Raw genomic sequence first — 23,806 nt, 5'->3', positions numbered from 1 at the left:
GGACCGCGTGTCTCCAGGGGACCCCTGTCCCAGCCACCCCCAGGTTTCCTTGGATCCCAGACCAGCAGAGAGGTCAAGGGAGTCTGGGTTTGACCTCTGGCCTGGCTTCTGCCGGCTCCGCAGCCACAGAACACCGTTCCTTCAGCCCTGCCCAACATGAGTTTGTCTTCGGACTGGAGCGGCAAGCTGGCATTGCTCTTGGCAGTGGCTGCTCAGAGGAAGTGAACACAGGCTGCCCTGTCAGGGTTTTTGCCCTGATTCAAGGAGAACTTCTTGACCACAAAGGATACCAAGTGGGGGTTGCGGAGGCTCCTCCCCTGGAGATCTCCAACACACAGAGACAAACACCCTGGGGCTGGCCCAGCAGGGATGTGGCCTCAGGAAGTGGCTCTGCAGGGAACCCTGCTCTCTCAGCTCTCCCCTGCTTTCCTTCTGGGTCACTTCAAGGTCAGGGGTCTGTGAGGAAATGATACGCCCCCACAAAGTTGGTGACACCTTTTGATTAACCATGTATAACCCCCCACTGAGTAACATCCTCTTACTTTAGGTTTGACAAATGTTCCCTCTCTTCTCCCTCCCCTTGGGGGCCTTCCTACACCCATCTTTCCTTCTGCTAACACATACTTCATTACCTGCTCCTGGCCTGGTGGTGTTCTACCTGCCGGGGGTATACAGGTGAATGAGACAGACAAATTTCTGTCCTCCGTGGCACTTTCGTTCTAACTGAGAGACAGACCAGATGCACACAAGGTAACCATGGACAGGGCTAGGCATTGGGGAGTCGGGGAGTGGTGAGCCGAGGGGCCCGGCTGGCACTGGGTGGTCAGGGAGGGTGTCTCTGGAAGAGGTGAATTCAGATCTGAGGACAGGAGGATGAGAATGGCCAGTTACGTGAAAGGCAGGGGTCGGAGCACAGCGGGCAGAGCAGAAGGCAAGGGCAAAGGCTCTGGGGCAAGCATAGTAAGAAGGAGGCGGGCAGGGCCAGAGTGAAGAAATGTACACAGCGAGGGTGTGTGGCGTGGAAGCAGCAGAGCGGCGGGGGCCAGAGCCTGCAGGGCTGCAGACGGGGCCAAGGGGTGTATCCCCAACCCTGGGGCAGCAGGAGGCCCCTTCTGCTTTTAGAAGATCCTAGGACTCCTCTGTAGAAACGGGTGATGTGATCCTTCCACTCCTGGAGCTCACAGAAGGAGCATTGCCCAGAGCTATTTAAGTATTACGCAAGGAGGACACAAGCTGAAAATTCTTACAACGGACTCTTTTTGGTCTGAGGGCAGTGGCAGGGGGAGGGATGGTGATGGAGGCAACGCCAAGTTGGCTACCTAGAAAAGCGATACTATAATCAAGTCCCAGTGAAGGGATAGGAGTCAGAGAAGCCAAGAAAGGAGGAAGGGCAGAAGGAATGGCCAGGCCAAAGCCTGGGGTGGGAAGGCCGCAGGCAGAGGAAGTCATTGAGAAACGGCCAGAGTAGTGGGAGCTCAGTCCTGACGAGGTCCCCGGAGGACACCAAGAGAGGTGAGCTCTGGCGTCTTGTCATTTCTTCTAGGAGTCTGAAGCGCTTCACAGGAGGCCTGGTGAGGCGGCGCCTGCCTCTTGTCTACAGAGCCTCCCAGAGCCTTCAGGCAACTCTCCTTCCTCTCCCTGCCCTGCAGGCTGCTGTGGCCGCATCAGGGCTCAACACCGTGCTGGAAGGGGATGGCCAGTTCACGCTCTTGGCCCCTACCAATGAGGCCTTCGAGAAGATCCCTGCTGAAACCTTGAACAGGATCCTGGGTGACCCAGAAGCCCTGAGAGGTGAGCACCCCTGAGCGCCGTTGGAACGGCCAGACTGAGCCCGAGGCCTGCTCTTGCACAAGATGAAGAGTCCGCGCACCATCCTGTCCCATTGCTCCCATTGGGCCCTGTCTCTGCAGAGGCCAGAGCAGAGCCCTGGTCAGAGGGACAAGGAGAGAACCCAGCAGCCTTTGTCCGGCAGCAGTTGTGCTGAAGAGCAAGGCAGGGCTGGAGGTCCAAAGCAGGCCCTGGCCAGACTCAGAAAGAGCTAACGATGCTCAAAACCAGAGCAAGTCTGCCAAGCCGGCAGCAGCTTGGAAGTGTGGGAAGGAGATGGCTGGTCCTGGCGTCCTTAGAATGGGGCCATCGTGTTGACCCTTGAACTCTTCCTGTCTGGCCAGGGACCTCGTGGATAATCCAAAATGAAATTAATAACCAGTCAGAGTTGACTTGACTTCAGAGCTGGGTCCTTCCATGCCTCCTCAGTGAGCTGCTCAGTTAGGGGTACGTTGAGTATTGCTGGAGGAGAAGGAAGGACCCAGCACATGTGAGAGGGGAGGGGAGTGAAGGCCGGGCTCGGCCACTGACCCCTGCATCTCCTGCAGAGAGGAGCAGCCCCCTGGTCCTCTGTGTACCCAAACACACTTATTACTCCCAAATACAATCTAGGGATGACATCGTTTCTTTGGAGTCTATTCAACTCACTTCAAACTGTACGATTTAAAATACCTACTATATTTCAGAGGCCCGATAAGTGCAAAATGTTCTCCCTGCAGCCACGCGGGGCTGGCAAGGGCACTTTTCTGAAAGCACAGATGGGGATCTGTTGTGTCCAGATGTCACGGTGCCTCCGTGCCTGGCCTGTGGCATGAACCCAGGTCCCCAAAGGAAACGTGGTACAGGCTTGTCTGCAAGGAAGTTTAAGCCTGGTTGGGATTAAAAACAAGTCGTGGGATCTGAAGCGGTGAGCGCTGTGACACAGACGCCCCCGTGGTGGTGGGCATGAGGGCGGGGGTGGGGCACGTGCTGCCAGAGGGGTCCTGAGGCTTGCCGCAGGAGCTGGGACGTGGGCGCATCTCTGCAGACTGAACTTTCTATTTGGAGCTGTGTTCTCCCTTAAACTGCTTTTGTACAGAACACGTTTTCATCTTTGAAGATATCAGAACTCTTGCTGTAAGAAAAGGCAGCCGCAATTTATTCCTTTTGCACACGGGCCTTTTCCTGCTCAGTAACCCGTTTGCTGTGAGACCAGGCCCTCGGTATAGGGGCGTCACTGGCTGGCTCAAAGGCAGAGGGACAGGAGTCCAGCCTCACAGGCTCAGCTGTTTCTGATGGCTTGGCAGAGAGGCAAGAAGCAGCCTTGGGCTGGCATGGCTTGTTTGAAGACTGGCTTCCAGCCTTGGCCCTGCTCTCCCTCCCCGTGACCCTGGCAGGTCACCCTTACCCCACCCAGCCTTTACCTTCCTTCCCTTAGAAGCTAAATCCCCGAGACCTCGTTTCCATGGCAGCCTGGCTGTCCTTTCCCTTCCCGCCAGCCGAATGGCTTTCAAGGCCCCTGACGCTCCTCTAGGAGCCCCGTGCCTCATTGCCTCTGTAGGCCCTCTGAGCTTCCTCCTATCCGTGACGGTGCGGTTTGGGTTTCCCACGCTCAGCACAGATTGAAACTTGCCTCTGCGGTGAGACTGTAAGGGAAAAGGCCCTGGTGACCTGGGGGAGTGGCCGTCCGGGAATCTGCCCCGCCTGGTGGGGGTCACGTCCCCCCGCTGCTCCTTGCAGCTTCCTCAGGACCCCCAGCCTCTGCCCTGTCCCTGAGAGCCACTCGGACAAGGAAATAAATTCTACTTATGACTTACGGGTGGAGTGAGGGGAGTGCCAAAGACCGTGTCTGACGGAGCACCATCCCCGAGCCCGAAGACAGATGCTGGCAGCTAGTGGGCCCTTGCCTTGGATAAAATGAACAAAAACAGGTAAAATGCGCAGATAATCTAGAACTCTCATTTGCTACAGTTTCCATCTTTCCCTATCAAATTTCAGGTTTTTCTAAAGGTCAGTAGATAAAAAGTCTGAGGGTAAACTCATTTTGAGGGTCAGACACTAATATTAGAATTCAGTCTCAAGTTCAGGTGCTAATGAGGGAGTCGTGAATGTTTGTTGGGTGTTGACTGTGTTGTCGGGCACTGAGCTGGGTGCGGTACATTCCGGGCTTCAGGTCCTCCTTACACCATCCCCAGGAGATGAATGCTAGGCTTATCTCGACCTGAGGAGGAAGTTGAGGCTCCCAGGGGCTCAGTGACTTGCCCAGGGCCCCACAGCGGGTAAGTGGCCAAGCTGGGATTCAGACTCAGGCAGTCTACCTGCTGACTCGGGACAGCAGCAGGAGGAGAGGAGGCCGTGGGTGGCGCAGTCCCCAGCCTCATCTCCAGGTCCGTGTCAGAGAGAACAGAATCCTCACAGCCACGGGGGCTGTAAGCTGGCCTCTGAGATCAGCCTAGAGCCAGCACGGCCCTTGATCTGTGTCTGTTTTGGTCCCCAGACCTGCTGAACAACCACATCCTAAAGTCGGCCATGTGTGCAGAAGCCATCGTTGCAGGGATGTCCATGGAGACCCTGGAGGGCACCACCCTGGAGGTGGGCTGCAGCGGGGACATGCTCACCATCAATGGGAAGGCCATCATCTCCAATAAAGACACCCTGGCCACCAATGGTGTGATCCACTACATTGATGAGCTGCTCATCCCGGACTCAGGTGAGCCAGGCCTCCAAGGCCATGATCCTGCCAGGCCTGCTGGCCCCTCTGCCATCTGCAGTGGGGGCCCTTGGGGGAATTCAGGGATTGTGAAGGCCATTTCCTTGCAGGCACCCAGCTCACAGCCCCTCAGGGAAGAGGGCCTGGGCAGCTGGCAGGTCATGGCCAGACTGTAAAGAATCTTGAGCCGCAAGCCTAGGAGTCCAGGTGTCACTTTGGAGGCATCAGAGAGCTGTTGAGGGGAGCCGGGGAGGGATTGACTCAATCCCAGAAGCCATTCAGGAGATCAGCCCGCTCTGGTTGGGTGCAGAGGGCCATTTGCTGGCCTCTGAGCACCCGCCATCTCGCTGAGCCTGGGAGAAATGACTGAGTGGACTTTGGCTTGGGCTTTGTGCAGCAGGCTAGCCCCATTCTGGAATTCCAGGGAGGTCGGTTGCCCAGAAGTGAAGCAATTTCACAGAAGAAAACCAAACCAGAAGTGAGCTTTCTGTGGGTGTGGTCACTGGCATCATGGGACCCTCAGAAGCCACGACACAGACCACGCTGCCTTGCCGCAGGCCTTAGACGGCACCCTGGCTGAAGGCAAGGACAGAGACTGGCCTCTGCCTCCCGCTCCTCACCTCCCTGCCCTGCCCAGGAGACCTAGGGGACCACGGGCCTGATGACACGAGCCCGCTGTGCCGCTGCGGGGCTGAGAGGGCTGTTGACTCACGAGATGACATTCCTGCTGGTGTGCGTCATGCTGTGGGGTGGACGGAGGATAAATGAAAACAGCACTTGTAACTTTTGAACCTGCGTTCTCTTTCCTTGCAGCCAAGACGCTGTTTGAGTTGGCTGCGGAGTCTGATGTTTCCACAGCCGTTGACCTTTTCAGACAGGCTGGCCTCGGCACTCATCTCTCCGGAAAGGAGCGGTTGACCCTTCTGGCCCCCATGAATTCTGTATTCAAAGGTAACGTGGTGAGGGCAGTCCCAGGAGCGGGTCACCTCCACAGCACCCTCCTAGAGGGACAGCACCCCGCCAGCGTTAGTGCTTCCACCGGCTCACCGGAAACCTCAGGGGCTCTGCTGTATCATCTGGCAGAGCAGAGAATGCATTTGGGGGTCTGGTCTTCAAATCAATCCAATCCAAGAGTTTGCAGCTGGCCAGAGAGCGCCTTTTTATTCGCAGAATCAACCGCTCATGTGATCGGCAGAAGGTCAGAGCGAGGATACAGCTGAGCCTTGGCCGAGGGGAAGGTGGAGGACGGGGCCAAGGGGTGTCCGTGCCTCCCCCTCCCTCCACGGGCAAAACTCCAGACACCCTCGATTATCTAGACCCTCTTGTGTTTGGTTGATTTTCAGAAGATGCCAGATGTTAAGGAATATTGGCAGCCTCCCTGGATTTCTCAATCTCCCATTTTCAAGTGCAAGGAGGGTTGGGCTTCCCACTGCATTTGTCTCTCGTTCTCTTCCTTTCTGGAGCATGCCTCTGGACCGAACCCACCTTCTCTTGCAGATGGAACCCCTAACATTGATGCACATACAAAGAATTTGCTTCTGAATCACATGATTAAAGAGCAGCTAGCTTCCAAGTATCTGTATCATGGACAGACCCTGGACACTCTGGGTGGCAAAAAACTGAGAGTTTTTGTTTATCGCAATGTAAGTTCTGGCTCCTAAATCATGCTCTTTCTTTGCCTCAGCTCTAAGAAATGGAAGCTGTATTAAAGAAAAAAAAATTATATATGTGGGTATGTAGCATATAGCTGACTAGGTAGGCAGTGGTCCACATCGAGCTCAGTGTGATCAACAGGGGCAGAGGGATGGAGATTTTGAATCCTTAGCTTATGCAAAGAGAAGTCTTCTGAACTGAAACACAGCTCTCCCTGGTCCAAAAGTTTCTCTTTTCCCTTCTCCTGTCTGTTTTCTATCTTCAAACTCAACAGTTACTGTGGACTCTCAGCCAGAAAGCACAGTACAACACAGGTGTATTCCTTGGGACCTGCCAGTACCAGTAACTAAAGACGGTTGTCATCTGTTAAAGTAAACAATTCAGTAGAGTTGATCTATTGATCTCATCATCGCCGATGGACCTCACGTGTACTGGGACAGTCTCATCGTGGGGCCTCTCTGTAACTTCAGTGGGGCCCAGTGACCCTTTCTCCTTAAGGAACACTATTTTTATTTTTCCTTTCCTGGAGAAAACACGACATTTTATCCTCTCTGTAATGACCCACTCTAGCGCACATTCACTGCTCTGTGCGGTTGAAGACACCAGTGTGTGCCTGGAGCACATCAGGAGGCCTCATTGGGGTGGATGACCTATGTCTGCCCCTCTTTGGTATACAGAGCCTGTGTATCGAGAACAGCTGCATTGCTGCTCACGACAAGAGGGGGAGATATGGGACGCTCTTCACCATGGACCGAATGCTCACCCCTCCGATGGGGACTGTCATGGACGTCCTGAAGGGGGACAATCGCTTCAGGTAACCTGCCTCATGCCATGGAAGACTTCTGCCAAGGGTCAGGACGCTGGGTCTCAGCTATCTGTCAAACTCCCTACTGCCTCGGGGGGTTCCGTGCACACTGGCGGTGTCCTGGTGACCTTCCAGCCTGGGGATCTGGGAAGGGCGAGGCTCACGCTGGAAGCTTATGTTGAGAAGAAGGGTTATTTCTGGGACTGTAATCCCCACATCATTGGGAACAGGGAAGCGGCTGCATTTTCATATGAAGGGCAAGAAAGATACCACACTCTCATATTGAGGTCCCAAGTAAGCTGAGAGCACCCCATTTTGAGTGTGGGATGAGTCTCAGTTGGCACAATATCTCCTTGGGGCCACTGAAGACTCCTTGCTGCTCCTTCTCAAGCTCCCTGTGTCACTTCGTTCTCTTGCCCCCTTTCTCCATTTCTGACCTGCTTGCTTACCCCTGGGTGCTGTGACACCGGAGCCAGGAGGCCCCTACCCCCTGCACTCCCCTGAATCACATCCCCAGGGGCCCGGTGGCTTGGCCTCTTCCTTCCTGCTCCCCCCTGGCCTCTGACCTCTGACTGTTTGATGGAGCTGAACATTTATGGAGCAAATATGCAGAATGGAGTCTTCCCTCCTTGTGCATGATGAGCAAGGGGTGAAAACCAGCAAGGGGGTGTAAATTCTAGTTCTGGGGTCTGCCTCCCAGCAGTGGGGAGATATTTGGGAAAGTGGGCATCCCCTCCCTGTCACAGGCAGGTGACATTTTCTCTGTGTGTCTCCCTAGCATGCTAGTGGCCGCCATCCAGTCTGCTGGGCTGACGGAGGTGCTCAACAGGGAAGGGGTCTACACAGTCTTTGCTCCTACAAATGAGGCCTTCCAAGCCATGCCACCAGAAGAGCTGAACAAACTCTTGGGTAAAGACCAAGCGAAGTATATTTTGCATAGTTTCTAACGTGACTGGAATCATCAGCGGACCAGCAGGAAACAGGGGGCTCATTACCAAGGGTTTGACTGAAAGGAACTTAATGGAGAAACTGCAGAAGTGTGGGCAGGAGTAAGGGACCAGCAAAGGATGAGGACACCCAGGGAAAAGTGTTTCCCACCGCAGGCCCGGGGCTAGGGAAGGCCAGGGGGAGGAGGGAACAGGGGGAACTGGAGCTCAGGGGAGGGGCACAGGACAGCAACCAGAGCCCACATGCAGCTGCGGGCAGAGCCAAGGCAAGGGGGCCAGAGTCCTTCAGCCTCCCTCTCCTCCCACAGGCCCATTGCGTGGGCCTCCTGTCAGCCATGAGAAGGTGGCAAGGGACCCTGGATGGCGTGCGTCACAGCGGTCAGTCTCCCTGGGTACCACGCAAGGCAGAGAAGAGTAGAGAGACCCTGAGTGGGTGACAACGAGCCCCGTCACTGAGACATGTCTTCCTCGTGAGAACCTGTGAGGACAGCCATAAGGAAGCCATTTACCTGTGTGAAATGTCCCTCAGGGCCAACGCTTTCCCAGAGAAGCTCTTCCTGGCCCTGAGAAATTTAGCTGAGGATGTTTGAGAGATAACCCCGGTGGTTAAGGGCTTAGATTCCTGGATCACTTAAAAGCAGTTTTAATTCCTGGCTCTGGCATTCACCAGGTGAGTTATGTCGAGCAAGTCCTTCAACCTCTCAGAGCTTCCGTTTTCCCGTTAGAAAAATGAGGGTGCCTTGCTGTGTGGAGTGTGGAGTCAATGAGGTGTTGCCGGCAGCGCTGGGCACACGTCCTCCCCCGGCGATGGCTGTGATGTTGGGGTTCGGGGTGGGGGTGTAGTGTGGAGCTTTGGTGCTCGCCTGTGGGCACACTTGGGCCCTCCCACAAAGGTGAGCCTGAGGAGAAGGAGGAGGGAAGCTAGAGAAGAGGAGGAGGAGGAAGGTCCTTGGCCACCCTCTGGGCATGCCTCATCTACACCTTCCTTCCAGCCCCAGGGCAGGAAGGAACTGTCTATTCAGAAAGTTCAGGCTGCAGGCAGCTGCGGGCCGAATTTGTGTCCTGTTTAATAGTCTTTATTGCAAACGAATGCCTGTGTCTTTGATGCTGACGTATGTTCCTGAGAAAAGGAGAGAAGTTCATTCTGAACGTAAACTTTCCAGCCTCTCCTGGCCCAGCAGGAGTGGAATGTTCCCCAGATGGCCGTGAGCCTGCTCGCTTCCCTCTCATTTTCAGTTGTGCAGGAGGAGGCTTGGACAAAACTTCCCACATGTGCCCTCTGCCAGGTCTGCAGGCAGGAAAAGACCCCCAGTGCTCCTGGGGTGTGATAGAGGGCCAGCCAGGCGCAAGAGGTCAATCCAGGTATTAGATGTCTTGGAATAAGGAGGCCCCCTGCCCTGGGGGCTGGCATGGTTCATCGCAGGCGGGATTTCTATAGAATGGGAATTCCCATCTGCCAAGTTGTGGGGTGTTTGGAAACCACATGATACCTGGTGGCTCCATTCCGCGGCACTAATGTGGATTTGTCTGTACCTAAGTGAACTCTCCAAAATGCTTTCAAACTTCCTCCGCTCTTAGTTTCAAGATGCTAGAAATAGGCATCCAGAAGCCCTGGGGGACATCTAGCCACTTGGCTGGGAATGTGAGTATCAGGGCAGCCGTGATGGAAATGAGAGGACAGCTGGCGGCTCGAAGAATTGCCTCCCACACTTAATTTGGAAAATGCCTGTGCACCTTTATGAGCAATCGGATGGTCTCCCCAGTTGGTGGAGAAGCTGATGTGGGCTGGAAGGAATGCCGAGACGTGAAGGGAGGGATGCTGCAGAGGGAATGCCCCCCTTAGCCCTGACCTCATCGGCTCCACAGCCCGCCCCCCCAGACGGCAGCTGTTGAGTCTTTTAAGTTCTCCCTGCAGGAAACGGCTGCCCCAGAATATGCATTTGAGGGCAGAATGTGTAAATATTTCACTACTGTGTTATAACCGTCGGGAGCCATGCTGATGATGAAATGTCCCAGATGCCGGTGCTGGAAAGGTTCCTGACTTTCCAAGCAAATATTTAGCTCATGGAAAAATGAGTCATACTCACAGAGGAGTATGGATTAACTCCTCGGCAGCACAGAGAGCTCTTGCTTAACCCAGCCGTTCCCGCCCTCCCCACTACAGAGGCAGATTCACGGCCACAGATGTTGCCTCTGTCCCCAGAGCCTCCGGCAGGCAGCCCACCTGGGCCGAGCACACCCACCATGTGCTCCTCATCTGGTCACGGAGTTCTACGTCTCGGCCATCACCGCTTGCCACCCCTCCCGGTCCTTCTAGACAGCGGAGCTGGTTACCAGGCTTACAAGGAACTCTGCTCTCCCTTCTTTCCCACAAACCTGCAGGCAATGCCAAGGAGCTAGCCAACATCCTGAAATACCACATTGGCGACGAGATCCTGGTCAGTGGGGGCATCGGGGCCCTGGTGCGGCTGAAGTCTCTCCAGGGGGACAAGCTAGAAGTCAGCTCGGTGAGTGTGCCTGAGAACTAGGCGGCCAGCTGTGCACGCTGGGACCCCCGGGCACCTCCCAACCCCTGGCCAGGGTCACACATAAACACACACACACACACACACATACACACACACACAGAGCACACAGAGTCTCAAAGGTGCACCTTGGATCTCTGAGGACATTCTGCCCAAAAATAGAAAAGAGAAAAGGGTCTTCGGGGAAATCAGGCGAGATGGTGCTTAGACACAAATAGAAACGTCTAGATTTGCTGGGGAATCAAGCGTCTGACTGGCATAGGGGAGAGGCCGTTAGGTCTTCCTTCCCTTAAGATGATGGGCAATTACTCGTGCAGCTTGAGGGATCAATCCCCAGCCCCCTTCTCACCCCATCCCTTCAAATCTGGGGCTCACCAAGCCCCACCATGATCCAGACTGTCCCTAGCGGCTTTTTCTTCAGATGCGCGGTCGCGAGCTGCCCCTGGCTCTGCACCTTGATGACACGTGTTCCACTTTGAAGCTGCCTGAGGGGACGTCCTCACTGGAGAGAGAGAACAGATGGGCAGCCAAGCTCAGTGAAGCTGCCTGTGGCCTGCCTGGCTGTACCAGCCAAGGTCACTGGACTTCCCTGTGGAGCCAACCATCTTCCAGAATATGGCTAGCCCAGCCTCGGTGCTGGGCCCCTCTCTCCTTAACTTCAGCCATCCCTTTGCTTACCACTTTCCCTCTGGAGCCTGAGGATGCATGGAGGGAGACAGAACATGAGGACTTGTTGACTCCTAGTTTGGGGGATTGGGGTCCCATCACAGCCTTCCGTTCCCCCTTCCCCTTTGAGTTGTTCAGGAAGGACTGAGGTAGACACCTGGGTGCATCTCCTGTAAGAAAGGTGGGCCACTGAGGACAAGTGGAAGGAGCCCTGGAGGAGCTGGAGGCCTGGCTTCTGTTTCCTGCCGTCCCATCTACTTAGCTTAAAGGAGACACCAGGCCCATCCTGGGTCTTAGTTTCTTTTTCTGCTAAGTGGGGTGGTAACACCCCCCTCTTCAGCCCACAGTGCTGAGAGGACAACGTGACAGCGTGGGGTGCTCTTCTGTAGATGACACTGCACTGAGCCACATGCCGATGTTAGAACGCGGCCACCGAGCTAAAGGCGTGTGGCAGGCAGAGGCCGTTCCATTCCCCAGCGTATCCCTCACGTCTAACACACGATCTGGCCTCTGGGAGCACTCAGTAAATTCGCACTGAGTGAGCAAGATCCATGCGGTCTGTGTCGTCTCTTTTTCTCCCAGAAAAACAACATCGTGAATGTCAATAAGGAGCCAGTTGCAGAAGCTGACATCATGGCCACCAACGGCGTGGTCTACGCCATCTCCAGCGTCCTGCAGCCTCCAGGTAAGGTCTTAATCTAGCCCATCCCCCCTCAGCCTGCAGCTGACCCTTCTGCACGCATGGCAACTGGTGCTTGACAGGAAAACTAAAGATAAGAGCACGGGACATGCCACCCAGGGCCTCCATGGACGGCATCGCTGGAGCTGATTGAAAAGTGAATTAGGGAGTGTGGGTTTCCACTGTGCTGCACTAGAAACTAGAGGACGCATTTCTTTTTGCTGAATTGCCTGTCTTAGCCCCACTTAGACACAGCCCACTTATTTGTCACCCATGGATGTGATGAACGTGACTCCCAGCCCACATGTCTTAAGCCATCGTGCCTGATGGGAATTCTCTTTACCTCCAGCAAGATTGAACTTGGGTCCAGCCTCTGTCTGCACTGTACACTCACCTTTCCTTGCGTTCTTTCCCCATGGGCCACATTCCACTGTGAACTAGAGAAAGTTATAATGGAAAAAATCCATGGGAGAACGTGAACCAGCAAGCCCAGCAGTGCCCCTCAGTCCTGATTGCTGTCAGTGCTGTGCTAAGAGATTTGCTCTCACCAGTGTTGCATCTTCTTTTGTCTCCAGCCATCAAACCTCAGGAGCGAGGGGATGAACTTGCAGACTCTGCACTTGAAATCTTCAAACAGGCATCAGCATATTCCAGGGTGAGATGCCTCTAGGTTTGCCTGTGGTCTGAGCCGCTGTGGGTCCTCTGCTTGGGCCCATTCAGGGGGCTCTCCGGGTTCCTGTCTTCCTTCCTTGTGCTTTCCCAGGACTCCGTGAAACCTCTCCCCACCTCCATACAGGCATCCTTAGCACTGGCCTGAGTGGAGTTCTGAGGAAAGAGCCCAGGCATACCCTATTTCCTTTGTGAGCAAAAGCTGGGGCCTTTAAACTGAGGTCTTTGACCCTCATTCCGTGGGTAAGCCACTGCTGGTGAGGACAGATAAAGCTCTGGAATTCATCTATCCAAGGAAGGCCACCCATCCCGAATTCACCTTACTGTGGCCTTGCCTGGCCTGAGCCTGGGCCTCTAAATCCCCTTCTGTTTTTCATGGCATGGCCTGTCTTGGGGAATGCTGGGGCTCTCTGAGGCAGTGGTGTGGGATCTGGATACAGGGCAGGTGTTGGGGGAACCTTCCTTCCTTGCCTCAGCTCTGCTTCCTCCTTAGAACCTCTCCGATTTTTCCTGCGCTTCTCTTTCTGCTCCCCAGCTTGCCGGGGGCCTAGAAGCCCCACTCAGTCTCCTTTGCTGCTTTGCATGAGGTGGAGGCCTTCAGGAACCTGGGCACCTTATAGAAAGTTTGCCTTTCGAGAGAAGCTGCTGGAGGTGCTGTTACCCAGAGTCCTGGAGCTGGAATGTGTCCTTTACTTTTGGACAGAGGTTTTCTTTTTTTTGTTTTTTGGTTTTTTTTTTTTTTCCAATTTATTTATTTTCAGAAAAACAGTATTCATTATTTTTTCACCACACCCAGTGCTCCATGCAAGCTGTGCCCTCTATAATACCCACCACCTGGTACCCCAACCTCCCACCCCCCCGCCACTGCAAACCCCTCAGATTGTTTTTCAGAGTCCATAGTCTCTCATGGTTCATCTCCCCTTCCAATTTACCCAAAAGCACATACCCTCCCCAGTTGGACAGAGGTTTTCTTCGTGACCCTTGAGAAGGGTACTTGGCCTTGAGCTCCTACTCTTGAGTGAGCTCCTACCCACTATGCTGTCCCAGCTCCCCAAACTCTAGGCTGCACTCTTGGTGGAAGCCTGGCTTTGGGGTCTCCCAGAAATATCTATCCCAGACTCTACTTGTTTGGGGCTTACACTGTGCTTGGGACTGCCAAAACCACCTGAGGGCTCTCTAGGACCCAGTAGCTATACACTCCCCTTCCTCTTTTTCACCCCCAGCGTTTTTTCTGAGTAGGGATAGCCATGGGGCCACGAGCAGGGGCAGGTACAACTTTCACTAGAAACCTGACACTTGGTGTTTTCTTTCAGGCTGCCCGGACCTCTGTGAAACTAGGTAAGTCTGGCCTGGGTTTAAAGTCCTCTGTACAGGTGCTCGGGCCTGCCCCCCCCACCCCCCTCCCCCGAGCAGGCACAAACCTGCCATCCACTGTATATAGATGAGAATGTCATGGTGCAATAAAACAAGCATGGTCTTTGGGGTCAGACGCAGAACACCCAGTTCCCATCTCTGTGAGATGGAGATACTAAGAGCACCAGCCTTTGAAGGTTGCTGTGAGTTTTTGGCTTTGGGAACCTGGGAATATTGCATGTGCCGTTAGCAGGAGCACATGGTGGTTTAGGTCAAAGCTAGTAGATGGCCGAAGTCCCAGTTCCCATTACATCATGGACCGAGACATCACGATCTTTGTTCCATTGTGGAATAAGACAGGACATCCCCCAAACCAAAAAGCAGGGGGGCAGGGGAGGGTAGCAGGCGGAGGACCTGCTGGCCCTGCACGTGGCTCTGTCCTAGACAGATACGCATCCTTTCCACTTAGGAAACTTCTCTCTTCCAGCCCCTGTGTATCAGCGGTTATTAGAGAGGATGAAACATTAGCGCGGAGGACGTGGGAAGAAGGCACATCGGCAGCTCACCGCCACTTTCTCTGAGTTTACCAAAGAGACTGAATGTTTCTAAAACCAAATATCACACTTCAGTGTACCTGGGCTGCACCAGAATGAGATCTGAGCCCTGGGTGGGTGGAGGGAGGAGGGAAAGAGATGTCTTTTTTTTTTTTTTTTTTCCCCAAACATGGCTTGTTAACCCACTGCTTGTGGAGACCTGGATGTCCCTGCCCGATAGTCGCTTCTGAAAAGGACCTGTCCTGAACGTGGACTTTCCCGCCTGTGCCAAGTGCTCTGAAAAAGGGGGCTGAAGTTTTGTGGCGCTCACAGAACACAGATCAGGCAGTCCGGCATCATGAGGGTGGGGGGAGGGGAGTCCTGGCACAGTTTTTGTAAAGCTCTTTTACAACTGGAGAAATGGCATCGTTATAAGCTATGAGTTGAATCGCTCTGTCAGACATGTCTTGTGCCTGCACGCGGCTTGGACGCTTCTTGGTGGCCCTGTCCAGGTAGGAAAGGGAGGGGAGAGAGAGAGAGAGAGCATGCAGAGCCCAGGATTTCCCAGGTGTGGCAGAGCCATCGTGTGTTTGTAATAATAAAACTAAAGAAACGTATATCTGTGTGGACGGGAAGCGTGGGCCGGCCTGGGTATTCACCAGGTCGGGGGGCTGTCTGCTTCTTGGGGCTGTGCTGGTCCTTCAGGAGCAGCGTGACAAGGAGCCCCGAGGGGATGGTCTGTGGGACATGCTCCATCTTTGTCGAACTCATTTTCCTTTCAGCCTCTATGGGCCCTGGGGGCTCGAGTCCTCTGTGTTCCCTTGCCTCTTCTTGTTGGCCGGAAGTCCCCATCTCCCATCCAGCCTTGTGACCCCTGCCTTCGTGTTGGACTTTTGAATGCTCGGCACTACCCTGTGGAGAGGTTCCTGCATGGTCCCATTATACAGATGAGGATGCTGAGGCTCAGGAAAGGGACAGGCCCTGGGAGCACAGCAGATAGCTGAGCCGGGACCGGCACCCAAGCGTTCTGCCTCCCGGGGACCACCATTTGGCATGGGATTCTGTCCAGGTTTTCCAGGCCCATACTCCCTGTGCCAACCCTCACACAAATCCTTTCCCTGGCTCCTTTGGTCTTCTCCATTTTGAAATATCCTCAGCACTGACAGCCTAGTACAGCCAGGGCATCACCACCCTGCCTGTGTGGCCTTAAACTGTCAGGGCCTGTTCCCAGAATGGTCCCAGGGGGCTGACCAGAGCATCTCCATCTGAGGTCCATTCTGCAGAATAAACGAGATGATTCCCACAAGATGCCTAGCACAGCATTAGGTATCCTGATTTCTATCCCGATATCTGGGGTTGCTCAGGATCCGTGCAGCTGAGAGCCCTTTTTTGGTGTCTGCCAAAGAGAGCCCCCTTATCTGGGGACAGGTCATTTTACCTCCAGGACCTGGAGACCAACACAGAACTCAGCGCCATGGTTGGGGACAGCGGTGGCGGCCCAGATGGAGCCCGTCCCGCTGAGTCTGGGGCAGACAGACACTACCTATCATACCTACAGCCACTCATCCACCACTCCGCAGACCTCCTCGGTCCCTCCACAAATATCTGTGTGAGGCCTCAGTCTCGTGAAGCGTCCATGCTCATGGGGAAGGGAGCTGCGCATTGGCTAATGGTACTGTGGCCTGTGCTTCTGTGACAGATGAGGAAGAATCTGCGGAAGTAGGGATGGAGGAAGGGACGCTGGGAGCTCTTGGAAGTGAGAGGGGATGAGAGCAGGTGTAGGAGCTCTCCTGGAGGTGAAGGGCTCGGGGAGGGGTGTCCTGAGAGGTGACAGCCTTCTGCGGCTCCCAGTCCTGCTCCACAGCTCTGCCCTGCTCACCCAGCCCCAGGGGCCGTGCTGGCTGGGCTGCCAGTGACAGCTAGTTCCTGCTGGATATGCTGCCTCCATACTTCATTTAAGCACCCGAAATGCACAGCCCGGACTGACCAAGAAAACACCAGAATCCTAAGAAGCGGTTAGGATCACTTTTAAAGATCCCTTCATTTAAAATAAAAACCAACACAAGTTCCTTAAAAATGCCCAGACCCCTCCCTCTGTGCCTGTGATCGCTGCCCGGCCTCCATCCCAGCCTCCCTGACAAGGACACTCCACTTTTTCAGCTGGAGTGTCCTTCCTACATACTGAGCACCACACACAGCCTGGTCCTGCCTTCCCTTCCCAGCCGAAAAAGATAAAGCTCTCTTTTTTGGGTCCTGATTCCTCTCACCCCCACCTATGTTGTTCTTGGAGACCCCAGGCTAAGGATTAGGGGCTCCTATCTGGGAACGGATGCCCAGGGCTGAAGGGTCGGTGCTGGATGTTTGGGGGACTGCTGGAGGGAGGTGTGCACCTGCCCCGTGTTCCCCTCCAACAGAAGGCCAGAGGGCAGCCCAACCAGGAGGTTGCTTAGTGCTGGGCTGACCCCTGCCCCTTGGGCCCCAGTGAGGAAAAGGAAGGAGTGGGAGGAAGGCCAAGCATTTTGCTAGTTCCCTTCTCTCTCTGCTGTCACTAGGCAGCTGGCAGGCCTTCAGGGTAGAGAGCACTGGAAAGACCCTGAGCACAGGGGCCCTGGCAGGGGAAATTTCCCTCTCTGCTTGAAGCCATAATTCAGTGTCATGGTCTGAGAGGAGCTTCCCGGAATACTCTGCTCAGAAAACTTTCCAAAGCCAGGAGAGAAGGCCATGGAATGAGGGATGGGCCCAGCGCCCTCTCCCGAGAAGTCAAATGAGGCCACTTCTGGCCAGGCCTGCCTGGCAAAGAAAGAAACATCTTCTCCGTGGGATCCTGTGACCAAACCTGGGACCAAGGTGGTTCAGGGAAGTGCGCACACTCCCAAGTGCTTACACACTCACATGTACACACTCTCACACGGTCACACATTCACACTCACCCCCCCATACACACACCCGTCTGTAGGCCTGAAGGAGCTAAAGGACCCCAGACAGAGCCTCAGGCACAGCTAACTTCTTGGTGGGGAGAGGACTCTGGGACCTGGGGGAGGGGTCCTGGTTGCTCCCCAGGAACCTTCGGGCTATGGTCTCAGGCCTATGGGAGACGGCCATCCAGAGCAGGAGGCTGTCCCATCTGGAAGCTCTTATCGGTGAGAGCGACAATGGAGTGAACACCCTGAAGAACGCGGGGGGCCGGGGAGGGGGCTCTGGGTGGAAAGAACAGTATGTCCTGATCACATTTTCATTGTGGTAAAATATACACAGCAGGGAATTTACCTTTTTAATCATTTTTTAAAAGATTGTTCATTTATTTGAGAGAGAGAGAGAGAGAAAGAGAGCAAGCACACATGAGTGGGGGGAGGGGCAGAGGGGAGACTCTCAAACAGACTCTGCGTTGAGTGGGGAGCCCGATGGAGGGCTGGATCCCATGACCCACAAGATCACAACCTGAGTGGAAACCAAGAGCCAGACGCACAACTGACTGAGCCGCGCAGGCTCTTCTTTCCAACCATTTTAATAAAAATGTGTAGTTCTGTGGCATCAAGTACATTCCCATTGTAGTGCGATCATCTCCAGGATCCTTTTCATCTCATTGGGTGAAACTGAAACCCACAAAACACGAGCTCTGCATTCTCCTTCCCCCTGCTCCCTGCCCCCCGGGCCTTGGTCATCTCTGTTTGACCTTCTGTCCCTATGAATTTGACCACTCTAGGTACCTCATATAAATGGAATCGTACAGTACTTGTTCTTGGGTGACTGTTTTTTTTGCCTTAGGATGCTTTCTGGGTTGGTCCACGTGATGGCATGTGTGCAAATGTCCTTCTTTTTCAAGGCTGAGGAATCTTCCATTGCTCATACGCCACATTCATCCACTGATGGAGGATGGGTCACTCCCACTTGCAGGCTATTGTGGATAACGCCACTATGAACATGGGTGTACAAATATTTGAGTCCATTTTCAATTATTTGGGGTATATACCCAAAAAAAGAATTGCTGGATCATATGATAATCCCATCTTTAGTTTTTTGAGGAAATGGGGCTCCTGGGAGTCTCAGTCAGTTGAGCACCTGACTCTGGATTTGATCTCAGGGTCCTGGGACGGAGCCCCAGTGTTGGTGTCTGCGCTCAGCAGGGAGAAGCTTCCTTGTCCCTCTCCTCCGGCCCCTCCTCCCACCCCCAGGCACATGCATGCATGTGCTCTCTCTTTCTTTCTCAAATAAATAAAACCTTTAAATCTTTGAGCAATTGCTATACCGCTTCCACAGTGGTTGTGTTATTTTACTTCCCACAAACAGTGCACAGGGGTTCAGTTTCTCCATGTCATTCTTGCCTTGCTGTTTTCTGTTTTTATAAAACCCATTCTAATGGATGTGGTTTTGATTTCATTTCATTCCCTAATTATGAGCAACTTTGAGCATCTTTTCATGTGGTTATCAGCCCTTTGTATTTCTTTGGAGAAATATCTATTCAAGTCTTTGCCCAATTTTGAATTAGGTTATTGGCTCCTTGAATGTTACTGAAATTCTTTATATATTCTGGATATTAATCTTTCATGAAACATATGATTTGCAAATATTTTCTCCCTTTCCATGGGTTGCCTTTTAACTTTGTTGATAGTGCCCATTGATGAGAAAAAATGTTTAATTTTTATTAAGTCCAATTTGTCTGTCTTTCTTTTGTTCCCTATACTTTTGGTGCCATATGCTAGAGATCATTGTTGAATCCATTGTCGTTAAGCTTTTCCCCTATGTTTTCTCCCAGAAGTGTTTACGTTTAGATCCTTCACCCATTTTGAGTTAGTTTCTGTGTATGGGATAAGGGTCTGCGTTCAGTTCATGCAAGCATCCAGTTTTCACAGTCACATTTGTTGGAAAGACTGTCACCTTCCTGTTGAATGGTCTTGCCACTATTATTGCAAATCATTTGGCCACATATGCAAGGTTTTATGCCTGTGCTCTGTTTCATTGGTCTATAGGTCTGTTTTTAATGAGTTGAGCCACACCGTCTTGATTGTTGTAGCTTTGTCGTGAGTTTTGAAATCAAGAATGTGAGTTGTCTGTTTTTTTTCAGGATTTTTTTTTTTTTTTGGATATGCAGAGTCCCTTGAGATTTCATATGAGTTTTAGGATGGATTTTTATATTTCTGCAAAAAGACCTCATTGGTATATCACTGAAACTGTAGATCACTTTGTGGTACAGTATAGACATCTTTGCAATATTACGTTTTTGAACCCATGAACACAGGATGTCTTTGGTTTATTTTTGTCCTCTTTAATTTCTTTCAACAGTGTTTTACTCTTTTCTATATATAAATCCTTCGTAGAACCTTGGTTACATTAATTCCTGAGTGTTTAATTTGTTGATGATACTGTAAACGACATTGTTTTCTTGATTTCCCAGTTTGTGTTTAGAAGATTGCTTTGGCTTTAGGGTGGAGGGAATGAGTGGAAGCTGGGAAACCAGTCAGGAGGCGGTCAGAGCTATGCAGGCAAGAGAAGACAGAGGACCAGGTCCTCGCTAGAGACGGAAGGACATGGAGGGATGAGGTCTATCCTGGAGGTAGGACAGACAGGATTTGGGATTAGGTTGGAGGACTGGTGAGGAAGAAAAGGAGAATTCAAAGATGGTGATTTTCTATCTCAAACAGCTGGCTAAAAGCTGGTGTCCATTTTTCTAAAATGCAGAAGAGTGAAGGAGAGGCTATCAGAAGGAGAAAAATAATGACTCTACTTTGGATATTTGGAGTTGGGGAAGCCTTTTAAACATCGGAGTGGGATGTCAAAGAGGCTCCTCGATATCCAAGCCCGGAGCTCAGGGAAGAGGTCAGGACTGAGTTGAGGTGTTTGGAGTCATTGCATATAAGAATTATTCACACACAGTGCCTAGGTGAGATCACCTAGCAAGAGTGCACAGATAAAGAAGAGAGCCTTGGGACTCTCTGGCATCCGGAGGCCTGGCAGAAGAAGAGAAAGCTGCAAAAGACCCAAGAACTTGTGTGTGGAGCTGTGGATGCCAAGGGAGGAGAGTCTTCCAAGAGGGATGGCATGTCAGCCCTGTTAAGTTACAGGTGTGCCCACTGGATTGGGCCACGTGCATGTCATCAGTGGTCTCAGCAAGCACATGGTCAGTGCAGACAAGAGGACTGCATCTGGAGTGAGAGGGAACAAAGACAAAATGGATACATTTTGTGGTTTGAGTGTGAATAGAGACAATTTTCAGGGAATGAGAACCCTGTAGGTGAAAGAAAATCTAGAAATCGTTTACCCTTTTAGTTTCATCCTTCATGCCTGGTTCAGAAGGCCCTTCCATCATCCCTTGTGCACCCATTATCATAGTCTTAATAACTTATTCGGAGTCATTCTCTACTTCCTTTTTGACTTCCCCTGTGAAGGTGTGAGCTGTTCTCTGTCCCACCACTGTGTCCCAGCATCCAGCACAGGGTCTGGCCCACAGTAAGTGTTCAAAAGGAGTTACCCCAGAGCCTGGTTTCCAGACTGGAAATAAACCCCTTGATTGAACAAGGTGGCCTTGGGTCCCTGTTGCCCACTGAAAAGGAAGAGGGAACTTTCCAGACACTTGGAGCATCTTTCCAGAAGGCTGTTAGGCATGTGGATTGGAGGATGCCTGGCTCCAGCGCTCTCCTCAGAGCTCTCCCAGCAAAGCAGAGGGTGGCCTGCTCTGGTCTGCTTCAGTCCACACTGGCTAAGATCCTTCACCCCCTCCCCTGCCCTTATTGGAGAGAGGGCACCTGTGGGCCAGCAGGCCCCAGGAGAAGGAAAACATCTGCTCCAGAAAACAGACAAATGGCTGGTTAATCACACCACAGAGCAATTGACTTATCCTGAGCAGGGGACCTGGCCCTCTAACTCCCCTGGGGAGGAAATATCACACTTAGGTAGTTTCCCCCATTTCTAGGCTCCTCCTCCTCTAGTTGTATTGAAGGAAGAAGGTCTGAGGTTTGGGAGTAGCAGAGACAGAGAGGAAAGACTTTTGATTAAATATCCTCATTTGGGCGGAAATGAGTTTTTGAGTGAACAGATGGAAAAACCACTCTCTCCCCTGTCAGTAGGGCCTCTAAGTCCCTGTGGCTTCCTGGCAACAGCCCATAAGTAATTCGAGCTCAAGGAAGCCATCTGCACGCAGGGACCTTTCCCCGGTGACAGCTTTCAGTCTGGCTCTAAGAAGTGGAGGGTGAGGGAGACAGCCCCAGGTGGTGGCTGGTCACACCATGGTTGGGGAGGGGAACAACACGGGGCTAGGGTGTACACTCACACACGCGTGCAGGCACACACACACCTGTATCCTCAGTTCTTCCAACATACAAGCACGGCTCCTCAGAACATGCCAGAGAGCAAAGCAACAACAGTCTCTGAGCTGCCAAGATGCAGCCTCAAATCCCAGCCCTCCTCTGACAGGAAACACCACCATTCAGGTCCTATTAACTTCCTGCCTAGAGCAGGGGTTCCTGATGTTCCTTGAGCCAGGAGCTCCCAGTACAAGCCGGGACCCTGTCCTCGGGACCAAGTCCCTACAGTACAGGGTTTTGAGGACCACTCTCTCTGGAACCCCACTCTATGTACCTTTCATACAGACCCGAATTCCCTAACACAACAAGCTTTTGGGGCGCAGCAAGACCTCTGCCTTTTAAACATCCCACTTGGACACACGGTAAATAAATACACGTTCATAAACATAAAACGAGTGGGCAGTTCACAGCCCCCTGGTTTCTGAGCCTCTAACTGTGCACAGAGGCAGCCGCTCACGGCACAGTGACACCAAGAGAGGGGAGAGAGAATGCCGCCACCAGGTCGAGAGGTCCTCTGACGGGCTCTCGGGTGAGAAGCCCTGCAAACGTCAGGAGGGTGGGGAGATCTTCACCCCGAACTCAAAACCTTTTCCACATGACAGAATCCACACTGATGTGAGCCCTTGGGCCCCTGAGTGACATGGAAACACCTTTATCTCTGGTCTGTTGTGACAGTTCCACCAGGAGGAATAACCCCCATGGAAAGTAACTCTTTGAAGGTAATTCTCAATAGCCTATGTCTTTTTGGAAATCACGGAATTTACACCAGTAAATCATGAAAAATAAAAGCCCTTTGGCTATCTTTCTAACTCCATTTTTAGCTTTAGGAAACTCTTATTTGTGAATCTTTATTTCCTAATGCACCCATCATTTTCTTGTTAATGTTTAAATTCGATTTGGCTTTGAGTTGCTCCAAGGCGAGAATTCAGGGTCCTTGTGAATAATGTCACCTCCCAACTTTTATCCCAGCACCAGGGATTCAACAGTTACTTCCTCTCCTGTTATATTGTTTTGCCTTCTCGGAGATACATTTGATTTTTATTCGTATCAACTTGTGTCTCAGGGCCATATTTTCTCATTTTCTGTTCCTTTGATTTGCATATCTGTGCTCACACCCATACCACACCCCTTAAATTGGTGTTAATTTAATGTCTTTTAATGTCTCTGATTTCTTTGCTTTTGAAGATAACTTTTTTCTTTTTGCAAAATTAACACTTTCTCCTTGTAAATGTTTTAGAAAATAGAAGCAGAAAGAAAAAGTGAAGATCGCCTATAACTCTACCAACCAGGGACAACCTTTGTCAAATGATCAGAGCACATTCTTTCAGATTTGGTTTTTGAGGTAAATGTGAGCATACGTGATGTATCATAACTTCCCTTTATTCTGCTAACATAAATTATTAATAAGCTTCAAAACAAAAGCAGAACAGGTGCTGTGGTAGACGAAATTTTGGAGGGGGGCTTCTGTGACCTTGGCTCTGATCCAGGTGGATCCAATCTAATACACAGCTTTTTAAAAGTAGAATTTTCTCCAGCTGGTGGCGGAAGCGGAAGTCGGGCAGACATTTGGTGTTTGAGAGGGGCTGGACACAGGGTTGTTCTTTGAAGTTCTAGCCAGTCAAGTGGGAAGCAAAGCAGGTAATTTTTAGGAGCGAACCCATCCCCAGCTGAGAGCCAGCAAGGAAATGGGAGCCTTGAACCTACAACCCCCAAAAGCTAGGCTCTACCACCCACCTAAAAGCTTGGAAATGGATTCTTCCCAGAGATTCCAGGTAAGCGCCCACTGACAGTATTTCAGCCTAGGAGAGCCTGAGCAGGGAATGCAGTCAAGCCCACCCAGAATATTCATGAAACTGGGAAGCAATTGGTGTTGTTTTAAGCCAGTAGGTTTGTGGTAACTTCTTACTTGGCCCTAGACATTAATATAAGCCTTTAAACTAACAAACGACTAAAAAGAAAAACACATTTATCATCTTTCTAACTCTATTTTCAATATTGCCAGAACCACTTTGGGGACTGAGCCTATGAATTTAGTTATATTTTTTCCACTCAGCATCTGCAATGGTCTCTCGATTGCCCTGGTTACAAGGAAAGCCTGCGTCAAGATGGGGTCTCCAGGGTGGGGATTCAGGGCCAGGCTTCGAGACCCCTCTGTGCACCTG

At 52.1% G+C, this 23,806-nt stretch overlaps 1 protein-coding gene across 1 annotated transcript in view; it reads left to right on the top strand.

Annotated features, from left to right (window-relative positions):
- Window positions 1-14,963, top strand: part of TGFBI (transforming growth factor beta induced) — a 32,933-nt gene extending 17,970 nt beyond the window's left edge. The window contains exons 7-17 of the mRNA XM_044227038.1: window positions 1,650-1,791; window positions 4,304-4,516; window positions 5,330-5,467; window positions 6,014-6,159; window positions 6,847-6,983; window positions 7,753-7,883; window positions 10,304-10,428; window positions 11,695-11,797; window positions 12,367-12,446; window positions 13,774-13,798; window positions 14,301-14,963. Coding sequence (XP_044082973.1) covers window positions 1,650-1,791; window positions 4,304-4,516; window positions 5,330-5,467; window positions 6,014-6,159; window positions 6,847-6,983; window positions 7,753-7,883; window positions 10,304-10,428; window positions 11,695-11,797; window positions 12,367-12,446; window positions 13,774-13,798; window positions 14,301-14,341 — 1,281 coding nt within the window. The 3' untranslated portion in view covers window positions 14,342-14,963. The remainder of the gene's footprint in view (window positions 1-1,649; window positions 1,792-4,303; window positions 4,517-5,329; window positions 5,468-6,013; window positions 6,160-6,846; window positions 6,984-7,752; window positions 7,884-10,303; window positions 10,429-11,694; window positions 11,798-12,366; window positions 12,447-13,773; window positions 13,799-14,300) is intronic.
- The last annotated feature ends 8,843 nt before the right edge of the window (window positions 14,964-23,806 follow it).

The sequence above is a fragment of the Neovison vison genome, chromosome 1 (assembly GCF_020171115.1).
Source record: "Neovison vison isolate M4711 chromosome 1, ASM_NN_V1, whole genome shotgun sequence".
Classification (NCBI taxonomy): domain Eukaryota; kingdom Metazoa; phylum Chordata; class Mammalia; order Carnivora; family Mustelidae; genus Neogale; species Neogale vison.
The sequence above is the reverse complement of the archived record's forward strand: the minus strand, read 5'-3'. Positions and strand labels throughout refer to the sequence as shown.